Genomic DNA, 21,387 nt, shown 5'->3' with positions numbered 1-21,387 from the left:
TGTTTACAGTTGTTGCACAGGAATTAAGTAATTTTACATGAAAAGTAATGCTACTTTTGCAATGTAGTTAAAACAAAATTGTGAAAAAAGCTTGGGGGGGAAGATAAATAATAAAAAAAAGATTTTTTTGGTCATTCGTCTGGAAAATAATTGTGTTGAAAATATCGTGAAAAATCGTATCGTGAACCTCATATCGTGATACGTATCGTATCGTGAGTTGTGTGTATCGTTACATGCTCACTCGACTCTGATTGGTTCAGAGGGTATAGAACTACAGTATGTGTGAGAAAGACACCTCAAATAGGCCATTGCCCGAGGAGTGGTGGACTGAAGTTCAAATCTAGGGAACACACACACACACACACACACACACACACACACACACACACACACACACACACACACACACACACACACACACACACACACACACACACACACACACACACACAGTATGGCTCGTCTGAAAGGAGGCCACATCGTGCTGCGTGTAAGCAGGGGGGCTGAAACTTAACCCCACAGTAAAATTAGAGAGGTTGAGATGCATACTTCAGCAGTTCTAAATGACCTGTCGTCTTTAGAGATGCTCTCTCTCTCTCTCTCTCTCTCTCACACACACACACACACACACACACACACACACACACACACACACACACACACACACACACACACACACACACACACACACACACACACACACACACACACACACACACGCATAGACAGTGCAAATAGAGAAAAGGCGTCTTAGGGAGCCAACTGACTCGACACATTTCACAACATACATTTGTCTCAGTGATTAAACCAACCACTTATTGATCTCACAAGACGTTCAATATCTATATCTATATATCTCTATATATATATAAATTATATATATATATATATATTTTTTTTATAAATATTGCATATTGACATAAATCAGGCATAAGGTGTTTGCCAAGAGCCGCCTGAAACGTTCTGTCCATATGTATTTTAGTTTGCATTGAACATTTCGTAACATAGACTAACTTGGTGTTGTTTGTGCTAAACATAACCGCAAGCACGGGAGCAGTGCATGTTCGCCAACCTTAATGCATGTTTGGACTAACGGGACTTCGGATCCATGGGCAGTTCCCCTTAAGCCCAATGTACCTACGCTTTTTCGTAAGAGTGTCGTTCAGGTCACTGTACAACACAAATGTGATGAAGCAACATTGCCTGTTTACAGCCTCACATCACTCTGTACGTGAGTGGAACGCTTGTAAATATATCTTGTTTTAATACATAGACCTGCAGCGCTTTTGTAATCCAATCTAGTATTGGCTTTGACACTGACAAGGTTATGAGGTTTGTACTAACAAGTAAAAATGAGAGCTGTGCCAGTCAACCATTCTGGAAGACATAGGGGCGACTGTGGCTCAGGAGGTAGAGCAGGTCGTCCAATGATCCATGGGTCGGCGGTTCGAATCCCGGCTCCTCCTGTCTACATGTCAAAGTGTCCTTGAGCAAGACACTGGACCCCAAATTGCTCCCGATGTGCTGGTTGGTACCTTGCATGGCTTCCGCCGCAATCGGTGTATGAATGTGTGTGTGTGTGAATGGGTGAATGTAATGCACAATCTATGTAAAGCGCCTTGGATAAAGGCGCTATATAAATGCACCATTTACCATTTTACATAACAGCATCCATAAAATGTCATTCAAGGTTATATATGGTTATGGGGAGAGAGAGCATGGTTAGGTTTACTTGTATTTTGTGGTAAGGGTTAGTTAGATTGTGTTATACATTCAGGGTTAGTTAGTTGTTTGTTGTTTGGGCTATAGGGAGGCTTAGGGTTAGCCTGGGCCAGCAAGTTAACCACTTGAACCCCAGCATCCATATTTCGGGGCGGAACATCAGCCAAAATATCCAAAGCTTGTAGATCGGATATTCTTAGCGAAGAGATTTTAATGTAGATAGGAAAAAGCGATCCAAGTACAGAGCCAGTCAGACAGAGTGCCTGCGTTTATGAGTGTTTTGTAATTAACGGTTGTTGGCTCTGGGACTCATGCCCTCTGCTCTCCGTTCCTTGTCACCACATTTTGTCTCCTTCCGTCGACTCGCTCTCTCTCCTGCACCACTCCTCTCCTCCCATTCCATCCGTCTTTGCCTGTCAACCACGAGACGACCTGTCTGGGCCTCCGTCAGCAGTCTGGGTCACTTCCTCTGCTGGTGCGTGACTTGCACAGAGTGTGGTACCAAGAATATGGAGCCATTAAGACATTTTGACCTGAGATCAGATTCTAAAAACGTCTTCTACATCCTGACAGTTTTCTGAAAAAGCTATGTTTCTGTCATTCATCGATTTTTCAAAAATAGCAGACCTAATGGTAGCAGTAGCAGTACCTAACAAGATACTCGGGGGGGGGAGGGAGGGGTAAAAAAAAAAAGTTAAAGAAAAATTTGTATGCTATTGTAACTTGAAAAATTAATAAAGAAACTTTGATCAAAAATAAATAAATAGCAGATCTACAAGCTCGTAGCGCGCCACTCGGTGGCGCGCTATGAGCTTGTAGATCTGCTATTTTTCAACAGCTAAAGCATAACATAATGCTAACACCAAAAGGGGTTCCCGCCTAAAATGGGTTAAGACCCCCCTCACATACACTACACATGTATGTCACGGATGTGCTGTTCACTCATACTTCACACCTCCTTCCACTTGCCTACGCCTGGTGCACATTTCTGAAATAGAAGTGCTGCGTGCGCACTGCGCACTGGGGATACATATGACTGTATCACTTATGTATGTATTATACATTATGCAAAGTGTGGTGCTGTAACAAGAAAATCAAAGATTCCAGCCCTTTTAACGCATCCGTGAATAAGACCACTCCCAGCACGTTGAGCCCTCATGTAGTGAAACGGAGAGGTAGTAAGGAGAACAATTCTGCAGTTACAATGTGAGTAACATGGCAACTGAACAGTTACATGGCAACTGAACAGTTACATGGCAACTGAACAGTAACATGGCAACTGAACAGTTACAATGTGAGTAACATGGCAACTGAACAGTTACAATGTGAGTAACATGGCAACTGAAGAGCTCAAAAAGATTTCCCAAGAATGCATTATCTAAGCTTGGCACCCCTTCCAGTGTGTGTGCGTGCGTGTGCGTGTGCGTGTGCGTGTGCATGCGCGTGTGCGTGCATGCATGCGTGCATGTGTAAGGCTGTAAGCATGTCTGCAGAAGCTGCCTGAGTGTGTCCTTTGTCTCCGGGTGTTGCAAGGACTTATTTCTGGAGAGGAAGCGTCCCGTCTGTCTCTCCTACTGTCCCGTCCCCCCCGTCCCCCCCAGCATATGGCTGCTCATGCATTTTAATATCTCACTGTCCTGGTATGTCACACGCACGCACGCAGGCAGGCGCGCACACACACACACACACACACACACACACACACACACACACACACACACACACACACACACACACACACACACACACACACACACACACACACACACACACACACACACAGGATGTTCAGAGTCCAAGGACAGACCAGTAGTCTGAAATAGAGACATCTGCCTGTCTGTTTGGGGTCACTCTGATGGAAGGATTGAGAAGATGGGGGGGGGGGGGGGGGGGGGGGGGGGGGCAATAGGGAGATGGAGAAGGATCGACAGCAAAGAGGAACATTGCAGACCTTCAGTTATGTGGATGCTTGAACCATACCATACCATTCCTGAAGAAGATCCTAAGGGATCGAAACGTTGATTCAAATAAACCAGTGGAAAGTTGTGAACAGCTTGCCTTTTTTGCCATTTTGGAAGTTTTTGCCTACAATGACATACAACATAGGGTTGCCAGGTTGAAAGTCTTTAACCCCCTCTAGACTTGAGGTGGCTCTGTACTCAACACCAAATCTCTTCTGTGACACATTGTGGGTGTTTAGATCGGCTATTTTTGGCTAATGTTCCCCCCAGAATATGGATGCTGGGGTACACGTGGCTAAGCAGCCAGATAAAGGTCTGGTCTCAGCGGTGCTCCAGCTGATGATGACTGACTGGGTTGTTATTAAGAGCTGTGAGCAGTGGTGGAAGACGTTACTTGCATTTGTTACTTGAGTAAAAGTATCAATACTGAAATGTAGAATCAAGTAAAAGTCTGGTAATCTAAATTTACTTAAAGTACCAAAGTACTCAGTATGCAGAATTTCCAATTTCACAAGTTTTCTAGTGTATTAAAAATCTTTTGAAAATAGCCGATCTACAAGCTCACAATGCGTCGCAAAGCGACGTGTTCTGAGCTTGTACATTGGCTATTTAAGTACTTATTAAGTACATTGTGTAATTAGAAAGCCTACTTTCCTTAGTGGACGCACTCTGAGCCCCCCACCACATGTTTAAAATGCACTTTTTGGCCAGAAAGGGATTGTTTTTACACCGGAAAATAAATACTTTTAGTTACTCCACTGCGCCCTCTACCGATATTGCCAAGAGAAAAAAAAGATTATCCTTCCAGAGAAAAAAACCCCATTTCTGCCCAAAAAGTGATTGGGTGGTGGGGGGCTCAGAGTGCGTCCACTAAGGAAAGTAGGCTTTCTAATTACACAAACCGCCTTTGTTTTGGTGAGTAATAGGTAAAACGTTTTTTTATATTTACGCTACAGACGAGAGGCTGGTCTGCATTTATGCGAGCGTATAGGAAAAGAACAGTTTCATAGCTCTATAATGAAGGCATTAGAGCTATGGAACCAGAGCTAGCTTGAGGCCTGCCCGTGCCTGCACAGTAACAGAGTAATAAAGCTAACCCACCGCCGCCCCAGAACCAGTGTTTACTATGTGCTTTTAATGGCACTGCTGCATAATGAGGGATTTGAATTGAGAATGGACTGATGGGCAGGAGCTAGAGGACACAAATCATCTGTCTCTCTAGTCTAACCCATTTTGGGCGGGAACCCCTTTTGGTGTTAGCATTATGTTATGCTTTAGCTATTGAAAAATAGCAGATCTACAAGCTCGGTGGCGCGCTACGAGCTTGTAGGTCTGCTATTTTTTTTAAATTGAAGAACAACTGACAGAAACATAGCTTTTTCAGAAAACTGTCAGGATGTAGAAGACATTTTTAGAATCTGATCTCAGGTCAGAATGGGCTAGTCTAATGCATTAGTCATTAGTGCACACACAGAACCTCCTGAGTTCTGTAACTCGTGGCTCTCTCTGTGTTTTGTGTGTAGTATAATACGCACCTGACCTGTGTGCATGTATTTGCACACAGAGAAGGAGTCATGCCCCGTTACCATCTAACCTTGTGTGTGCTCCCATAATACTTCTCAGCGATAATGGCTGTAAGCTCATGATGATTCCAAAACATATTACGCCTCTTTGCCTTTTGGCATTTAAATCACTTAAGCCATAATATACTGTGTTGACGACTAATGACGACTAACGGCTAATAGCAGAAAAAGCAGATCGGCTTATTGTAGATGTGCTTTTCCACAATTTATTTTACATGTATACAGTATTTATTTAGTTAGTTTAATTTAGTTTTAGTTTAGAAGTATGAATGTACTGCAGATTGTTCAAACTAATTGAGGGGTTGGGGGTCCGCGGACCACCTGCCTAATAATGTTAATTTTGTGCCCATCCCAACTTCCCAAGCTCATCCGTTAACAACTCCCTCCCCCAGGCCCAGACTGAGTAGCCTACACCTCAAAATGTACATCATTAAATCTATTAAACCTATTAAATCGCATTAACCACACTGTACATCATTTGGTGTTCATATATTCCTTTTCCGCCGTACAAAGCCAACTCGAGTTGTGACAAATCATGACAATAAACACAATATTTTGGACCAAACAAATAATTACAAAGAAGAAAAACAAGAAAAGAAGTGTTGAAGTGTTGTAACCTGCCGTTTTCTTCTTCTTTCTAATTATTTGTTCGGCCCGATTTCTCACAACTCGAGTTGTCTTTGTACGAGGCTTAAAAGGTCTTTAAATAAATACTTTTTGAAATGTCTATGAGGAAAATGAACGGGGGAATCATTTCCTGGGCTCTGGTAGCGGCCCAGGAACTGTGACGCTCTATAAAAGACGGGATCGGCATCGGACTCAAAATTGTGGAATGGGTGGCCACATCGGTTCTGGCTCTACGAAGGAGATATGTGTTGTTAGGCATGCTGCTCATTGTGGTTCTATGTATAGCAGTGAAAGTAACTGCCAGCACAACCTTATGGTACGGTGATGAGAGGACCTCTTAATCCCAGAGCTACCTGCAGAGCTGCAGCTGACTTCCTATAGACACACACAGCAGCTTCCTGCACACGTCTGTTTATCCCTGACTCTGCACTTAGGCCTGGCACAATTATTACGTAATCGGCCTGGTTGCAAATTATTTGAGATGATCGCACATTATTTTTTTGCACAATCATCATAATGTTCATACATTTTCAGTGGTCCGTTGTAGATCGGCTGTTTCTGAAGAGAGATGTATCATTATTAAATACTAGACTGGTTCCCGGCTGTAGAGCACCGAGTCGGTATTTAACATGGAAGTTGGAGATCCATGCCTCACCCGGCTATGCAACACCCATTGTACCCGTGTCAGAGTACCCGTTCCACCCATCTGTCTGTGTCCCTTTTATGCCCATATATGGAGTTCTGTGTCAGGTTGTGAACAGGCCACAGGCTCACAACACGTTTCGCTTCGACGCGTTGTGAGCTTGTAGATCAGCAATTTTTGGACTTGGGTTTGGCCTACAAATGAAAAAATATATATACAAATGGCATTCACAAAACCTGCGTCCTAAAATGTTGATGTCCCCACAAGTATAGTACTACTGTGTGTTGTGACTATAATAAGCAATATGGGCATTGCTCCAGATAGTGTGGTGTGGTCCATCCGTCAGTCTAGCACTCCAGACTGGATGAAGTTCTTGCTTGGATGCAACTGTAGGCCTGTATTTAGGAAAAAAGTTGGATTTGGATTTGAGACCGAAGCACAAAGGTTATTCTGTTGATAGTTTTTTGATACGTAGAGAACGAGAGATTTGTTTAATTCCAGTGTCCATGTGTCCAGTGGCCATCTGCTCTGACCTGCTGACCCCACGGTAGATTACTTCCGCATTTCACTTATCTCCCGTTGACATCTGTTCCTGCAGATTGATTGATACCGTATCATTACAAGCACACATAGCTAGATAGATTAAACTAGATTAGATAGTTGACAAACATCGATTAGGTTAAATAAAAAAGATTAAAATAAATCGGAATGAACAGATGTCAACAAGATGCTCAAATGCTGAAGTAATCTTGTGTGTCATGACTCATCACCAGCACAGTGGTTAAATCTGTTTAAACAAATCTCTCGTTCTTAAAATGTGTACATATTGAAAATATATAAACTTGGTTTATTTCGTTTTTTTTATCAAAACAAATAATGGATATAGCTGTCGATTGATATACACTAATTTATGTCAATGTAGAAGGGAGTTCCAACCGCACATCTAGCCTATGGCAGGCCAGTCTGATGCATCTCAGAAGCAGGACAGGTTACATGCGAAAAAGAAGGCACTGGAGCAGCTCAGACAATTTAGGCCCTTAGTTTAACCCATTTTGGGCGGGAACCCCTTTTGGTGTTAGCATTATGTTATGCTTTAGCTGTTGAAAAATAGCAGATCTACAAGCTCATAGCGCGGCACCAAGTGCCGCGCTATGAACTTGTAGGTCTGCTATTTTTGAAAAATCGTGAGAGAGAAAGAGTCGGTCTTCGTTGGGGCGAAGGAGAGCCCTTTTCCAAGGATGTTGTTTTCAGCCTCGGTGAGTGGAAGGTCTGTGAGGTTGATCACGTTTTGTTGCGTGGGGACTGGCGTGTTGGGGGTTCTGCTCCCCCTCGACCCCCTCCTCGTCTCTTTTGCTTGGAGCGGGCGCCGGCCGGAAAAGGAGGTTTGGATGCCCTATTATGGGCATGTGCGTCATCGGAGGATTCCCCCTCGCTTGCTGTTGAAAGCGGCTCACGGAAGGTTTTTGAGCCGGGGCGAAGTTTTATCTTGAAGGGTTTTCTTTTACCGTGCCAGATGTATATGGTGCCTTCAGCGTAGTCTTCTGTGTCGCGGGACAACTTTTTTATTAAGCTTGTAAATCTTTCACAAACTCAGACAGAGAAGTGGTGATTTTTGTGGTGGCCAGTCTGGTGCATCTCAGAAGCAGGACAGGTTACATGCGAAAAAGAAGGCACTGGAGCAGCTCAGACAATTTAGGCCCTTAGTTTAATAACAGGTTGCAAGTAATTTATGTCAAATTGCATAGGCTTACATTGCTTTGGTGTCGATGCACTTGCCAGTCTGGTGCACCCACTATGTACTGCATATATACAGTAGTGTCTATTCATGTGTGTAGTGTGTTGTGCCTGTTCTGTAGCTCACGTTTATAGTTTTTTCCTCTGCAGAACGAGCCACGTCAGTTTTCATTGTGGTACCGCTAAATTAGAACTTTAAGTCTGGTATATTAGGTTACGTGACGTCCATCGATCCAAGCCAGAACGTGCCCTGAGAATGCATGCATTTTGCAGCAGCCCACCCATCTGACCACTAACCAGTTAGAGGTGTGGGCCACGATCCACAAAAAGGTTGAGAAATACTGTTTTATGTAGTGTTTGTTGTTATGTGTGTTGTTATTGTTTCCCTCTGCAGAACGAGCCATGCCAGGACAAAGAGCGAGGCTGCAGAGCAGTCCGCCATCGCTGCCATACAGGACTCTGAAATCGCCAGAGCAGTCGCTAGGGAGCTGGCCCCCAACTTCCACCAGCCAGGTATAACCTTCAGCAGCACAGCACATACAGTACAAGTACTACAACTACAGTATACTAGAGTCAGTAAGCTACAGCATACTCCTGGTCAAACGTTACTCAGCAAGTGAAGGTTGCTCTGTCAAATTTGTACTTGAGTTAAAGTACTGGAGTACTGGGGGTGCCCGCTGGCCAAGTGGCTCTGGCCTGACAGCACGTTGCGTGTTCGAGTCCCGTCCAGGGGGGTATCAGGGTCCATCCAGGGGGTATCCAGGGGTCCTTGGGGGAGTTCCAGGGGGTCCCAGCTAAATGTGGTTGCATAGTATCACAATCGTTTTAAGCACTTTATCCATTTATATCATATGTTAGATTTATAAGCTCACAGCGAGTCACTTCATTCCTCCCGCAAGCTTGTACATCTGCTATTTTTGAACATTTTCTGAAAAATGGGGGTCCACGGCCAAATACATATTAATTTTGGGGTCCTTGAGAACCACGGAAGTTAAACACTAAACAGTATTCCAGTAAATATACTGCCCACCACATACACAACAGAGGTTTGTCAATATTGGCCTGTTGACGGCTGATCCTGGAGGCCGGACCAACGTGTGCACATACGTAGCATTCAGATACTGAGAGCAAACGCCCACCCAGCGGTTGGGGGCCGCCAGAGTGGTCTGCAGAAGACACACGATAATGTGAATTCACAAGACTGGGGTGGTTTACCAGGCTATCTGGTTGCATGCATAAACTACTCTAGGCCAGGGCTTGACAGCTAACCTCTACTAACATACAGTATGTACTGTACCGGCTCTCATTTAACAACACCATCGTTTACATTCCCACATTACTCTCTCTCTCTCTCTCTCTCTCTCTCTCTCTCTCTCTCTCTCTCTCTCTCTCTCTCTCTCTCTCTCTCTCTCTCTCTCTCGCGCGCTCTGTAATGCCTATACCTGCATGGTAAATACATACAAGGCCACCGCCCTTCCCCCATAAAGTCACTGAAAGATCAAGCCCGCTACAGGTTTAATGGCTTGAGGGGCCACGAAGGTCAGCTGGACTCAATCTGGTAGTAGAAATCCAATCCCTCGTGACCAGAAGATACTCCAAGCAATTCTCTGGGTCTCATGCCTATAAAACACGTCCAAACTCAGAAGGAAAGTGTTGAGGTGCACCAGTAGCTGTTGGTTCATTCAGTGACCATGTTCATGCAATGTCACTGGAAACCAGTGTTGCACACCAGTCCTCTTTGCTCTTTGAACTCTCAAAGACTATGTAAATAATTACATAATCCTTTAAGAAATTAAGTGGCAGTTCTTGATACTTGATCTTTGATTTCCTATCTCTCTCATGTCTAAGTAAATAAATACATAATACTTGGAGAAATTAAGTGACAGTTATTGGTACTTGATCTTTGATTTTCTATCTCTCTCATGTCCAAGTAAATACATACATAATCCTTGAAGAAATTAAGTAAAGTATAGCAGTACTCCATACTGTATATTTGTGGATGACAGTCCCCCTAGAGTAGATGTACCCAAATGGTTCCTTATTCTGGGGCAGCGGTGGGCGAACGGTTTGCGGAGCGGTCTTGATACCGGAAGGTCGCCAGTTCGAATCCCCGGACCGGCACGTTAAAATTACCACCGCTGAAGTGCCCTACCATGAAATGTTCTATGAGCAGGGTGTGGCTGTAAACAAGCATCTCGAGCTTAGTCCACTTACAATTTACAATTTAGGCATTTAGCAGACGCTCTTAATCCAGAGCGACTTACAATAGGCAAGAACAAAAAGCATGGGAATACATCACATATGTAACAAAATGCATTTATCGCGAAACATGCGTAAGCTAAGACCGTGACTAGAACATATCTATATAATGACACTATACATATAAACTATAACTAGAACATATCTATATAATGACACTATACATATAAACTACACATATGTGCTATACTATGCTGTACATATATACTATGAAGTGCTATGACTACATACAATGCACTTATTGTGCTGTCTACATGACATGCTATAAGTCTGTTTCAAATGCTATATAAGTCTAAGAAGTGCTGTCTAAATCCACTTCCCTGGGTAAACAAAGAACTTTGCTTTGCTTTGCTTATTGCTACCTTTGGATTCCATTCTCAGAGTTCAATTGACACTGAGGATTTTTTTGTGGAGGGTTCTAAAATCCTTTCACTGTTGTCATAAAGCCCCTTTTCCAACCCGTCTGCCTCGGGCTTCCGCAAGCAAATAACTTCTCCATAAACACATTTAGTTGAAGCATCGCTTTATGCGTTGAATGACTTGGTAGTTTCTAACGAATAACGACGTTTGCATAGCATTGGCTGTGTCTCGGAATAGCCTATGTAATGAGTTTGTTGTTGAATGTGTGCAGGGAAAGCCCAGGGTTTGGTGCTCAAGGAGTGTAATCGAAGACCGGCGCTATTTAGGACGATTTCTAAGACTACAATGAAGGACTGTGTTTGTTGCTTTGGAAAAAACTGGGCCAGTTTGGAGCTGTGTGTACTGTATTCTGGACAGAGGCCTTGTATTCCCTCTCTAAGGTCTGTTGTAAAGGCTTTCAGACACAGACACTTGCTTAAATATGGATTCATAGATTAGGGCAGTGTTACAGCTGTTACTGAAAGTGGGGTCTGGCCGTCCACGGAGCCCCAGGGGTCTTGGGGCGTTCCAAGTACCAGGGGTTCCGCAGCAAAATGAGGAACAGTTTAAAGCGTTACGCTGGGAACCCACCAAAAATAGTTTCACAAAAGAGCTCTGCTATTATATAACATTTTGAATGGTCTTGGACATCCTAATATATATAAGGAAACCTCTGTCCGTCAGTCAGTCAGTCAGTCAGTCAGTCAGTCACTCAGTCAGTCAGTCACACACTCAGTCACAGTGTCCCGTATGGTTCTCTTCAGTGGGTTGAGCAATTTATCCGAACTTGCACATGGTCATTGACAGTTAGCATAAGCACTGCACAACCACGATGCCTGTTTTTCATTTCCCAAAATGTATGCTTTATTAGCGCGTATGTATCTATCAAATAATTTAGCGATCGCTCGCCCGCTGTCTATTTTGCTCGGTCGCTGTCTGTCCGTCCGCTGTCTTTCAGTCAGTCAGAATACTTCCTTAGAATGCATGTTGGGACGGCTTCCGGGTCACCAGTGAAATGCATGTTGGGATGGACACAGATTAATACTGGGACACACTTTTCCGCGTAACTTGAGTTGTTTCGCCCGCTGTCTATTTCGCTAAATTATTAGATAGATTACCCACACTGAACATAATTTGCTGTTCATATATTCAGAACGGTTAAGGACTAGTACTGTAAACAACGGAGATTCCGACTTCGGCCTATGGGATGTCACCGTTTCCGGTCTGGGCTGTGTTGTTATGGTTACGGTGTGCCCTACTACCTTCAGGCTCCATGGGATTTGGATCAGTAGCCGCCGGAACAACAGCAGCAGCAGCAGCACTGCACAGGCAGACCTGCTTCACAGCTGCAACGTTATAAAGAACTTTCATTTACGAGCAGTGTCACACATACATCGTTTTACGAGCGGGGGATCACTTTGGATATCATTTTCCATAGCATTCGCACTCAGATTGACACGTTGGAATAAACGTTGTGGTATTACTAAGCACAAATTGCTTAGCTGACACGTGAACGTGAACATGGACTTCTCTCACTCATTGTAGGATCCAAATCGGTAACACCTTCTTGCTCTATTACACAATCAATGACGTTATATATATATATTGTTATAGCAAGCCATTATTATAGCAAGCCATGGTCAAATCTAACATATGATATAAATGGATAAAGTGCTTAAAACGATTGTGATACTATGCAACCACATTTAGCTGGGACCCCCCTGGAAGTCCCGCCCCTTTCATGACGACGCCAAGCCCAGGAAATGAATCACAATGCATTTTTCCCATAGACATTTCAAAAAGTCTTTATTTAAACAAAGACCTTTTAAGCGTCGTACGAAGCCAACTCGAGTCGTGACAAATCATGACAACACACACAATATTTTGGACCAAACAAATAATTACATAATTACATAATTACAGAAAAACAACAAAAAAAGTGTTGTAACCTGCCGTTTTTTTCTACTTTCTAATTCTTTGTTTGGCCCGAAAAATTGTGTTTGTTGTCATGATTTGTCACGACAAGAGTTGGCTTTGTCCGCGGCGTAAACGTCTTTAAATAAATACTTTCTGAAATGTCTATGAGGAAAATGAACGGAGAATCATTTCCTGGTCCAGGGTAGAGGGGCGGGACTGCGACGCTCTATAGCAAGCCATTAATGCACTGTGAACGTGCACAAACTGAGTCAAATTTGTACGTTCATGTCAAACGAGTGTCACAGACCAAGAGAACGAGTGGACAGTACTTACTTGTTTGTCAGTAACTCACGCTGTACAATAGCTGAGAGGTTTGGGTTTCAGCTCGTCTCTATTTAGTTGTTTACGAGGTATTGCTGATATCTATGGGCTCTGTTTGTGGAGAATATATTTCCACATGCAGACACAATGTCACGGAGTTAACAAGCTAATGAAATTAGATAACTTGCCCTCAGGGTGGACTGACTTAACCCATTTTGAGCGGGAACCCCTTTTGGCGGTTACATACATTATGTTATAATTTAGCTATTGAAAAATAGCAGATCTACAAGCTCATAGCGCGCCACCGAGTGGCGCGCTATGAACTTGTAGGTCTGCTATTTTTGAAAAATCGTTAAAATGTGCCTCAAATCTTTCCGAAAATTGTCATGATTTAGAAAACTTTTTTTTTTAAAATTTCGACGTCAGGCCTGAATGACTTAAGGTAGACCAGTAATTCCACACAGCTAATGTGACACAAACTCATAACCCCTGTGTCATTAAAGTCTCAACAAGGTGCAGTCACATTACTCCTACCAATATCAAATATCTCCAGAGTGCATTGCACATCCCCGGGACTATGGACTAGTTTTGAATAATGTTGAGAATTGTTTTACACAAATATTCTCTTATGGGGGTCCACGGGCCAAATACATATCACTTTAGGGGTCCTTGACATAAAAATGTTTAAGAACCACTGAATTAGGGGGGGGGGGATTCTGTTTTTTTATTTGATTTAAAATACAATTATTGCTTTTGTATTAGTGTTGCACATAAAGGCCCCTGATTTGCTGCAGTAATGCACACTTACCATGTTTTAATTTTCTGTTGGAGGTTTCACATACTGTAGAGAGAATTGCTCACACTGTACAATAGCTGAGAGGTTTGGGTTTCAGCTCGTCTCTATTTAGTTGTTTACAAGGTACAGGTTTTACAGTGGAATGACTGACAGGACTTCAGAATGTTTGGTCAATGAGCTCAGGTTATCATGGTTAGGGTCAGGGATAGAACAGAAGGTCAGGGATCGTGCGAAACCTTATGGTCACTTAAAAGTCCTCCGTATGGTCAGCATTACATTTGGCATGTTTAAACATAAACATGCATAAAAATATAAACATAAAGAATTGCAGTTATCCTGATCCTTTCTATATAGAAATATTTTCATTCACTTTTTAATTAAGCTTCACAACAACCCAGTGTTTGTGTGTAGGAGGGATAGGAGGGATTCAAAACACACATTACAGCTGTCACCCGATCCTGTAGGTTTACACTCTATAACATACGACGAATTAGACCGTTCCTCACCCAGGAATCAGCCCAGCTCCTAATCCAGACAACAGTCTTGTCAAAACTTGACTATTATAACTCCCTCCTTACTGGCCTACCGGCATGTGCACTTAAACCTCTTCAACTGATCCAAAATGCCGCAGCCCGCTTGGTCTTCAACCAGCCAAAATTCTCACACGTCTCCCCCCATCTCCGCTCCCTCCATTGGCTCCCGGTCGCTGCCCGCACAGAATACAAAACTCTGATGCTGGCATTCAAAGTAACCAAAGGTATGGCTCCCCCATATCTTGCAAGTATGATCGAACCCTACAAACCCTCCCGCTCACTCAGATCAGCCAATGCGGGGAAGCTGGAAGTACCGTCACTAAAAACGCCGGGACAAAACTATGGAATGCACTTCCCATTGCAATCAGAACTGCAGCCTCACTCCCAATCTTCCGCCGTAGTCTGAAAACCCACCTTTTCAGACTCCATCATGGCCCGTAGCACTTACCCACAATCCCACCCACAATCCCAAGGGAGTATAAGGATTTCAAAAAGCTGTGCAAACGTGTTGGGAGCGCCCCCTAGTGGTCTGTTTGCCCAGACTCAAATATTGGATACGTATAGGTATGGTTGAAAACCAAAATCATTGATAAAAGATGGATTCTGTTACTATTGGGTATGCTAAATAACATACTAAAATATTAGGAACAACGAACAACCAGAAAGGCATCGTTTTCAAGATGGCGTCCACGGTGGCTAAAATGAGCTAAAATGCCTATAAACTGGGATTTAATATGCACTTCGTAACTACTTTTTGAATTTTGGCATGGTGTTAGGTATGGGCATAAGGTTTTCAAAAACCATTGCAAACTAATTTGGCTCGCCCCCTAGTGGTCGGTTTGCAATTAAACCACTATTAGATATGTCAGTATATGGTTGGAACCCCAAATAATTGATAGAAGAGAACAGAATCCATTAAAAAATCTCTTCTATCAATTATTTGGGGTTCCAACCATATACTGACATATCTAATAGTGGTTTCATTCAGACCACTAGGGGGCGAACCAAATTAGTTTGCAATGGTTTTTGAATGGTTATTTAGCACACCCAATAGTAACAGAATCCATCCAACAAAATCTCTTTCATCAATTACTTTGGTTTTCAACCATACCTATACGCATGCAATATTTGAGTCTGTGCAAACAGACCACTAGGGGGCGCTCCCAACGCGTTTGCACAGCTTTTTGAAATCCTTATACCCATACCTAACACCACATAGAAATTCAGAAACTAGTCACCAAAAGCCAAATCTTGCTGATTTCTTACAAGTCCGCCCCCCCGCTAATAGGGGATATAGCTGGTTCCATACGGTCATTTCAAATGAACAGCAGGGGGCGCTGAACATGTTAAACAAGTAGCTAGGTGTAATGTTAGAGACTACAGAAGTGAACCTTTCAAGCCTGTTTTCTCAACTCGCTGTTTTCTGCAAGACATTACTCTATAAGCCATATCTCCAAAACTGGTGGGTCAAACTGAACAACACATGTCAATTTGAAGCTATGATTCCCTGCTTTCATATGACATGAAAAAACGAAAATTAAAAAAAATCCAATGGCAGTCCCTCAGTCAAAAATAGCAGATCTACAAGCTCGTAGAGCGGCACTCGGTGCCGCGCTATGAGCTTGTAGAGCTGCTATTTTTCAATAGCTAAAAGTAGGCTATAACATAATGCTTAAAACACCAAAAGGGGTTCCCGGAATGGGTTAAAACAGGTACCAAACAGTGGCGGATACAGAACATGCCTATGACTTGCAGTCTGTTTTTTAGATATTACAATGGCCGGTGGATGACGTCAATTGAGACGAATAACCAATTTATTCTGACCCCTCCCCGAAAAGGCCTTTTTGTCCTGACCACTTATCCATGATTATGTACATTATGGATCATTAGTTTGGACTTTGGATGGTTATTCGTGGTTATTCGGTCAAACCCCTCTCCCACAGCTTTAAGAACAGTGGGATTTTCTTCATCGTGTCTACTGGACTAGTATTTTGTTTGAGGAAAATGTCCATCACAAGCCTGCATGTTGATGCCTTCAATTGTGACACGCACCCCAGAGCTAGCCTGGCTAATAAGCCAGACCGAATCAGCCGTTGGCAAAAAAGAATTGCCTGTCGGCGGATCACGGTCTGGAGAGGCACAATTGTACGCCCATTTCCTACACCAGAGAACTGGTGTGGCCACTGGCCAATCGGGACACGGTATGCAATATGGGCGGGCTTTGGTACAGTGACGTTCAATGCTTGAGACCTTTGACTGACAGTAGCTTTGACCAATTGCGTCAAAGAGAAAATGTTTGAACCCGCCCCCCGGGAAACAAGATCCATACACAGCATCTCCAGACTCAAATACTACACGACAGTGTGATTTGAGTCTGGCTTATTAGCCAGGCTACCCCAGAGCCAGAATAGGCGTCTACGTTTATGTTCAGACTGCCTAATTTTCTATCTTGTCTCAAGGACAATCCAGCCGCGACTTGAGTGACAGCTACCTTGAGCATGCCCACTTTCTGAGAACAAAGCTGCTTGAAAATCATTTTAGCGTGCTTTATTTTTCCAGCTTCTGGCGGTGTGAACACGGCTTTACACTGCCCGGGGGCCAAATACGGCCCTTTGGCTGACTCTGACCGGCCCGTGAAAGGTTACTTGGAAATGAGAAAATAAAATAGTTTTTGTTTTATACAAATAAAAAATAAAAACCTTTTCAGATGGGGGTCCGTGTGCACAGATACATGGGGGTCCTTGGCAGAATCACAGGTTTAAACAACATTGGGGAACAAGCCTAAATAAGCAACTACACTTTAGAAACAAGCCCAAAAAAACAACCTGCAACTATAACTACCAATATTTTCAAGCAACTTTAATGAAAAACAGGCCCCAAGTCGCTTATAACAAGCGGACATGGCAACACTGGTAACAACTGTAGAAATCCATGAAGAACTCCCGTTTTTAACAGGAGATTTCGTGCCACAGAAAATAAAAAGCAATTTCTAATTTTACCTTATGCGTGGACTAAAACTGCATTGCTTTTATTTTGAAGCCTGTTTATTCACGTGCACGCAATCACCATCTGTGTCCTGCCGTGAATTTTGTGTGATTGACAACCTGTTACCTTCCTTGTCACTCCTTAAAAAATGTCTGTGCTAAAAAAGAAAGCTGGATGCCGAATGCAGAGGTTTCAACAAAATATGGACTACTAAGCATTTACTGCTTTTTATATATATATATTATATAATATAATATTATGCAGAATTGAGTTCAGCCTTTTGGCCCGGCCCTCCAAAACCTTTTCTGTTCCTCATTTGGCTCCTTGGGAAAGATTATTGACCACCCCTGGTCTAGCAACAGCTCCGTGTGGAAGAGGCACTGACCACTGAGCTATATGGGATAGACAGGTGCCAGTCATCATTTTATTGATTGAAATTGGTTAGTACCTGCTGATGTAATCACGCATTACGTTTTTGTTTGACATGTGTAATGTAATTAAGAATGGACCTTTAGGGACGTTGGATATAACATATTGCCACCAGCTTGTGTATAAAAGCACAGCATGTGTTCAACTTCTCCATCATGCCTAGTATAGAGCGTCGCAGTTCCGCCCCCTTGAGAGACCCAGAAAAGAAATCCCCGTTCATTTTCCTCATAGACTTTTCAGAAAGTATTTATTTAAAGACATTTACGCCGCGGACAAAGCCAACTCTTGTCGTGACAAATCATGACAACAAACACAATTTTTCGGGCCAAACAAAGAATTAGAAAGTAGAAAAGAACGGCAAGCTAACACTTTTTTTGTTGTTTTTCTTCTATGTAATTATTTGTTTGGTCCAAAATATTGTGTGTGTTGTCATGATTTGTCACGACTCGAGTTGGCTTCGTACGACGCTTAAAAGGTCTTTAAATAAATACTTTTTGAAATGACTATGGGAAAAATGCATTGGGAACTATTTCCTGGGCCTGGCGTCGTCATGAAAGGGGGCGGGACTGCGACGCTCTATAGGCTCAGAACCAGCAGAAACGCCACTGCGTCTTCCTTCTCTATACTACTTAAAGATGTTGCTCTTAACCATATCATGCACTGCATGGATCCATGTCAGTATTCAGTATTCTCCCTAGTGGTGCACTATACCACTGCATGGATCCATGTCAGTATTCAGTATTCTCCCTAGTGGTGCACTATACCAGTCTCATGTCAGTATTCAGTATTCTCCCTAGTGGTGCACTACACCACTGCATGGATCCATGTCGGTATTCAGTATTCTCCCTAGTGGTGCACTATACCACTGCATGGATCCATGTCAGTATTCAGTATTCTCCCTAGTGGTGCACTATACCACTGCATGGATCCATGTCAGTATTCAGTATTCTCCCTAGTGGTGCACTATACCACTGCATGGATCCATGTCAGTATTCAGTATTCTCCCTAGTGGTGCACTATACCAGTCTCATGTCAGTATTCAGTATTCTCCCTAGTGGTGCACTACACCAGTGGGCATACTAAACTTAGGCCTATGATCTCGTCGGCCTTGGGCGTTCGCCAAAAAGACACCATGAAATAGTGGGTGACTAATAGATTGACAATGGCAGCCATTCAAGCGTGTGTGTCCCTGTTCTCTGACACAGAGATGTGATGACCGGAGGTGGCCAGGCCGCCAGGATCCGCCTGCTCTGTGTTGTGGAAACAGGCGGTCATGCTTGGCAAGCCTGGTGAGCTCCAGGTTTGTGTGTGTGTGTGTGTGTGTGTGTGTGTGTGTGTGTGTGTGTGTGTGTGTGTGTGTGTGTGTGTGTGTGTGTGTGTGTGTGTGTGTGTGTGTGTGTGTGTGTGTGTGTGTGTGTGTGTGTGTGTGTGTGTGTGTGTGTGTGTGTGTGTGTGTGTGTGCGACTGTGTGTGTGTGTGTGTGTGTGTGACTGTGTGTGTGTGTGCGACTGTGTGTGTGTGTGCGACTGTGCGTGCGTGCGGGTGCGTGTGTGTGTGTGTGTGAGGACAGTGTCCTTGCCTTATAAGTCACATCAATGAATGAAAGATCAGCCTATACTGGATGACGAGATGTCCTCTTTAGACATTCAGTTGTGTAAACGAGGCCGGTAAGCCACACCGAAAACAGGAGAGGTGACTGTAAAACACTCAAGTCGTTCATACTTTTGTAATGGAGAAAATAAATAACTTGCAAACATTAAGAAAGTTTTTGGGGATTAATGAGCAGCCTACTTCTTGGTTTGTTAACGAGTTGTTCTGACATTTTTTGTGTAAATGAGGTCCCCTAGCTATTTACAGGTCGACCCATTTCAGCTTCCAGGCTTAGTAAATACCACCAGTGACATACTTGAAATACATGAAACTCCCCACAGAATAAAACATTTTTACTCCATGACCTTATGATAATGTGATTTTTTTTTTATCACTTAAAATTGTATTAATTTTAGAACAAGGACAAAAGAAAGACAAACACATACAGAAAAAGGAAACATACAGTACAAACAGACACAAATAAAATAAAATAAAATCGACATTGCATGTTACATTACTTATGCATGTTACATTACTTAATTCTAGGCATTTACTGTTGTTCATTCCCCCAATCCCCCATACCCTTATTCAGTCTGTTCAGTTATGATAATGTGATTTTGACTGTGAGTGTAGATTGACAGCATGTTAGGAGCATCTCATCATTTCCGGTGTTAAAAATCACACCCGTGTGAAGTGAGGGGCGCTCTTATCATCTTACAACATCGAGGACAAAACAAACATGTTTTTTTTTGTGGCTTTCGCCTTTATTTTATATTTTTTATGGAGGGACAGACAGTAGGCTGACAGGAAATGGGGAGAGAGATGGGGGGAAGACATGCAGTAAAGGCCGTCGGGATCGGGAGTCGAACCCGCGGAACACTGCCAGACTGGGTTACCAGCCAAGGTGCCTGGACCACTGAGCCATGGCCCAGGCCAACTCTGTTCATTGTTAATGGTATTTAATGTTTGTGTTAGTGACAAAACAAACATTAAACTCTGTCCATTGTCAATGGCGTTTTTAATTTTGTCCAAGAAAAAAATAAACCTGTATATAGGAGGGGCTAGCGCCCCTCAAAAATGGTTGAGGTCAACTTTTCAAACTTTTTGAAATTGCAGGAGGGGAGCCATTCTAATCCAGTGCCCTCCATCGAAATGAACTTTCGGTGACATTCCCCTCTCTAATCTCCTGTGCTTCCTCGATGTCTACGTCTACAGTGAATATATTCTCACTTACTCCCATACAAACAGCAATATAACAACTCCTATAGGGGAACATCCCTGGGGCCTAAACCCCATGTTGTTTGTAATTGACATTTCAGACTCATGGCAGATTATCACCCAGATTGGGCATGTGAAGTTCAAAAATGAAGGGGGACCCCCCCCGGTCACCAGGAAAAAGGACGCTGACCTTTATGATTGGTTTGCACGCAGCACCCTGGAGGGGGTCAACGGTGGGGTTTTTGCGGGCGTGGCTAATGTCGTGACGTTAATCGGGGCTATACTTGGAGTCGACGTGTGGTCGCTGGGGTCCAATGGAGACATAACTGGAATCCCTGCGCACTGAGAGGTCGCATAGCTTCTCTCTGGTGCTCCCTCTCTGGGCTCTCTCGCATCCACAGGGCTGACGGGGAGCAGCTGTCCCTTCCTTCAGCTCTGAACCCCCACCGTCCTGGGTGGGGTGGAGAAGAGAGGCCCAGTGGGGCTCTCGTGGCCCCAACCCTATCTGACCCAGTCAAGGTACACTCAGACCAGGTGGCACCGTAAATGCCTGGCGTTGTCAGTGCCAAAGTCGGACGTGAACAGGTGCTGCTTTATATTCAGTGGCAAATCTTGGCTTATTTAATGGAGGACAGCAGCTGGCAGGGTTTGTTTTAAGTTATTCAACAAG

At 43.4% G+C, this 21,387-nt stretch overlaps 1 protein-coding gene across 6 annotated transcripts in view; it reads left to right on the top strand.

Moving 5' to 3' along the window:
- Positions 1–21,387, top strand: part of jph1a (junctophilin 1a) — a 73,490-nt gene that overhangs the window by 38,507 nt on the left and 13,596 nt on the right. For all 6 annotated transcript variants that reach the window (XR_013788423.1, XR_013788424.1, XR_013788425.1 and 3 more), the window contains one exon: positions 8,665–8,783. Coding sequence is in view for 2 of the 6 variants with exons in the window: in XM_079489064.1 (XP_079345190.1) it covers positions 8,665–8,783 (119 nt within the window). In the remaining 4 variants the exon portion in view is untranslated. The remainder of the gene's footprint in view (positions 1–8,664; positions 8,784–21,387) is intronic.

This window comes from Electrona antarctica (genome assembly GCF_951216825.1).
Source record: "Electrona antarctica genome assembly, chromosome: 20".
Lineage (NCBI taxonomy): Eukaryota > Metazoa > Chordata > Actinopteri > Myctophiformes > Myctophidae > Electrona > Electrona antarctica.
This window is presented reverse-complemented; position numbering and strand designations above follow the sequence as displayed.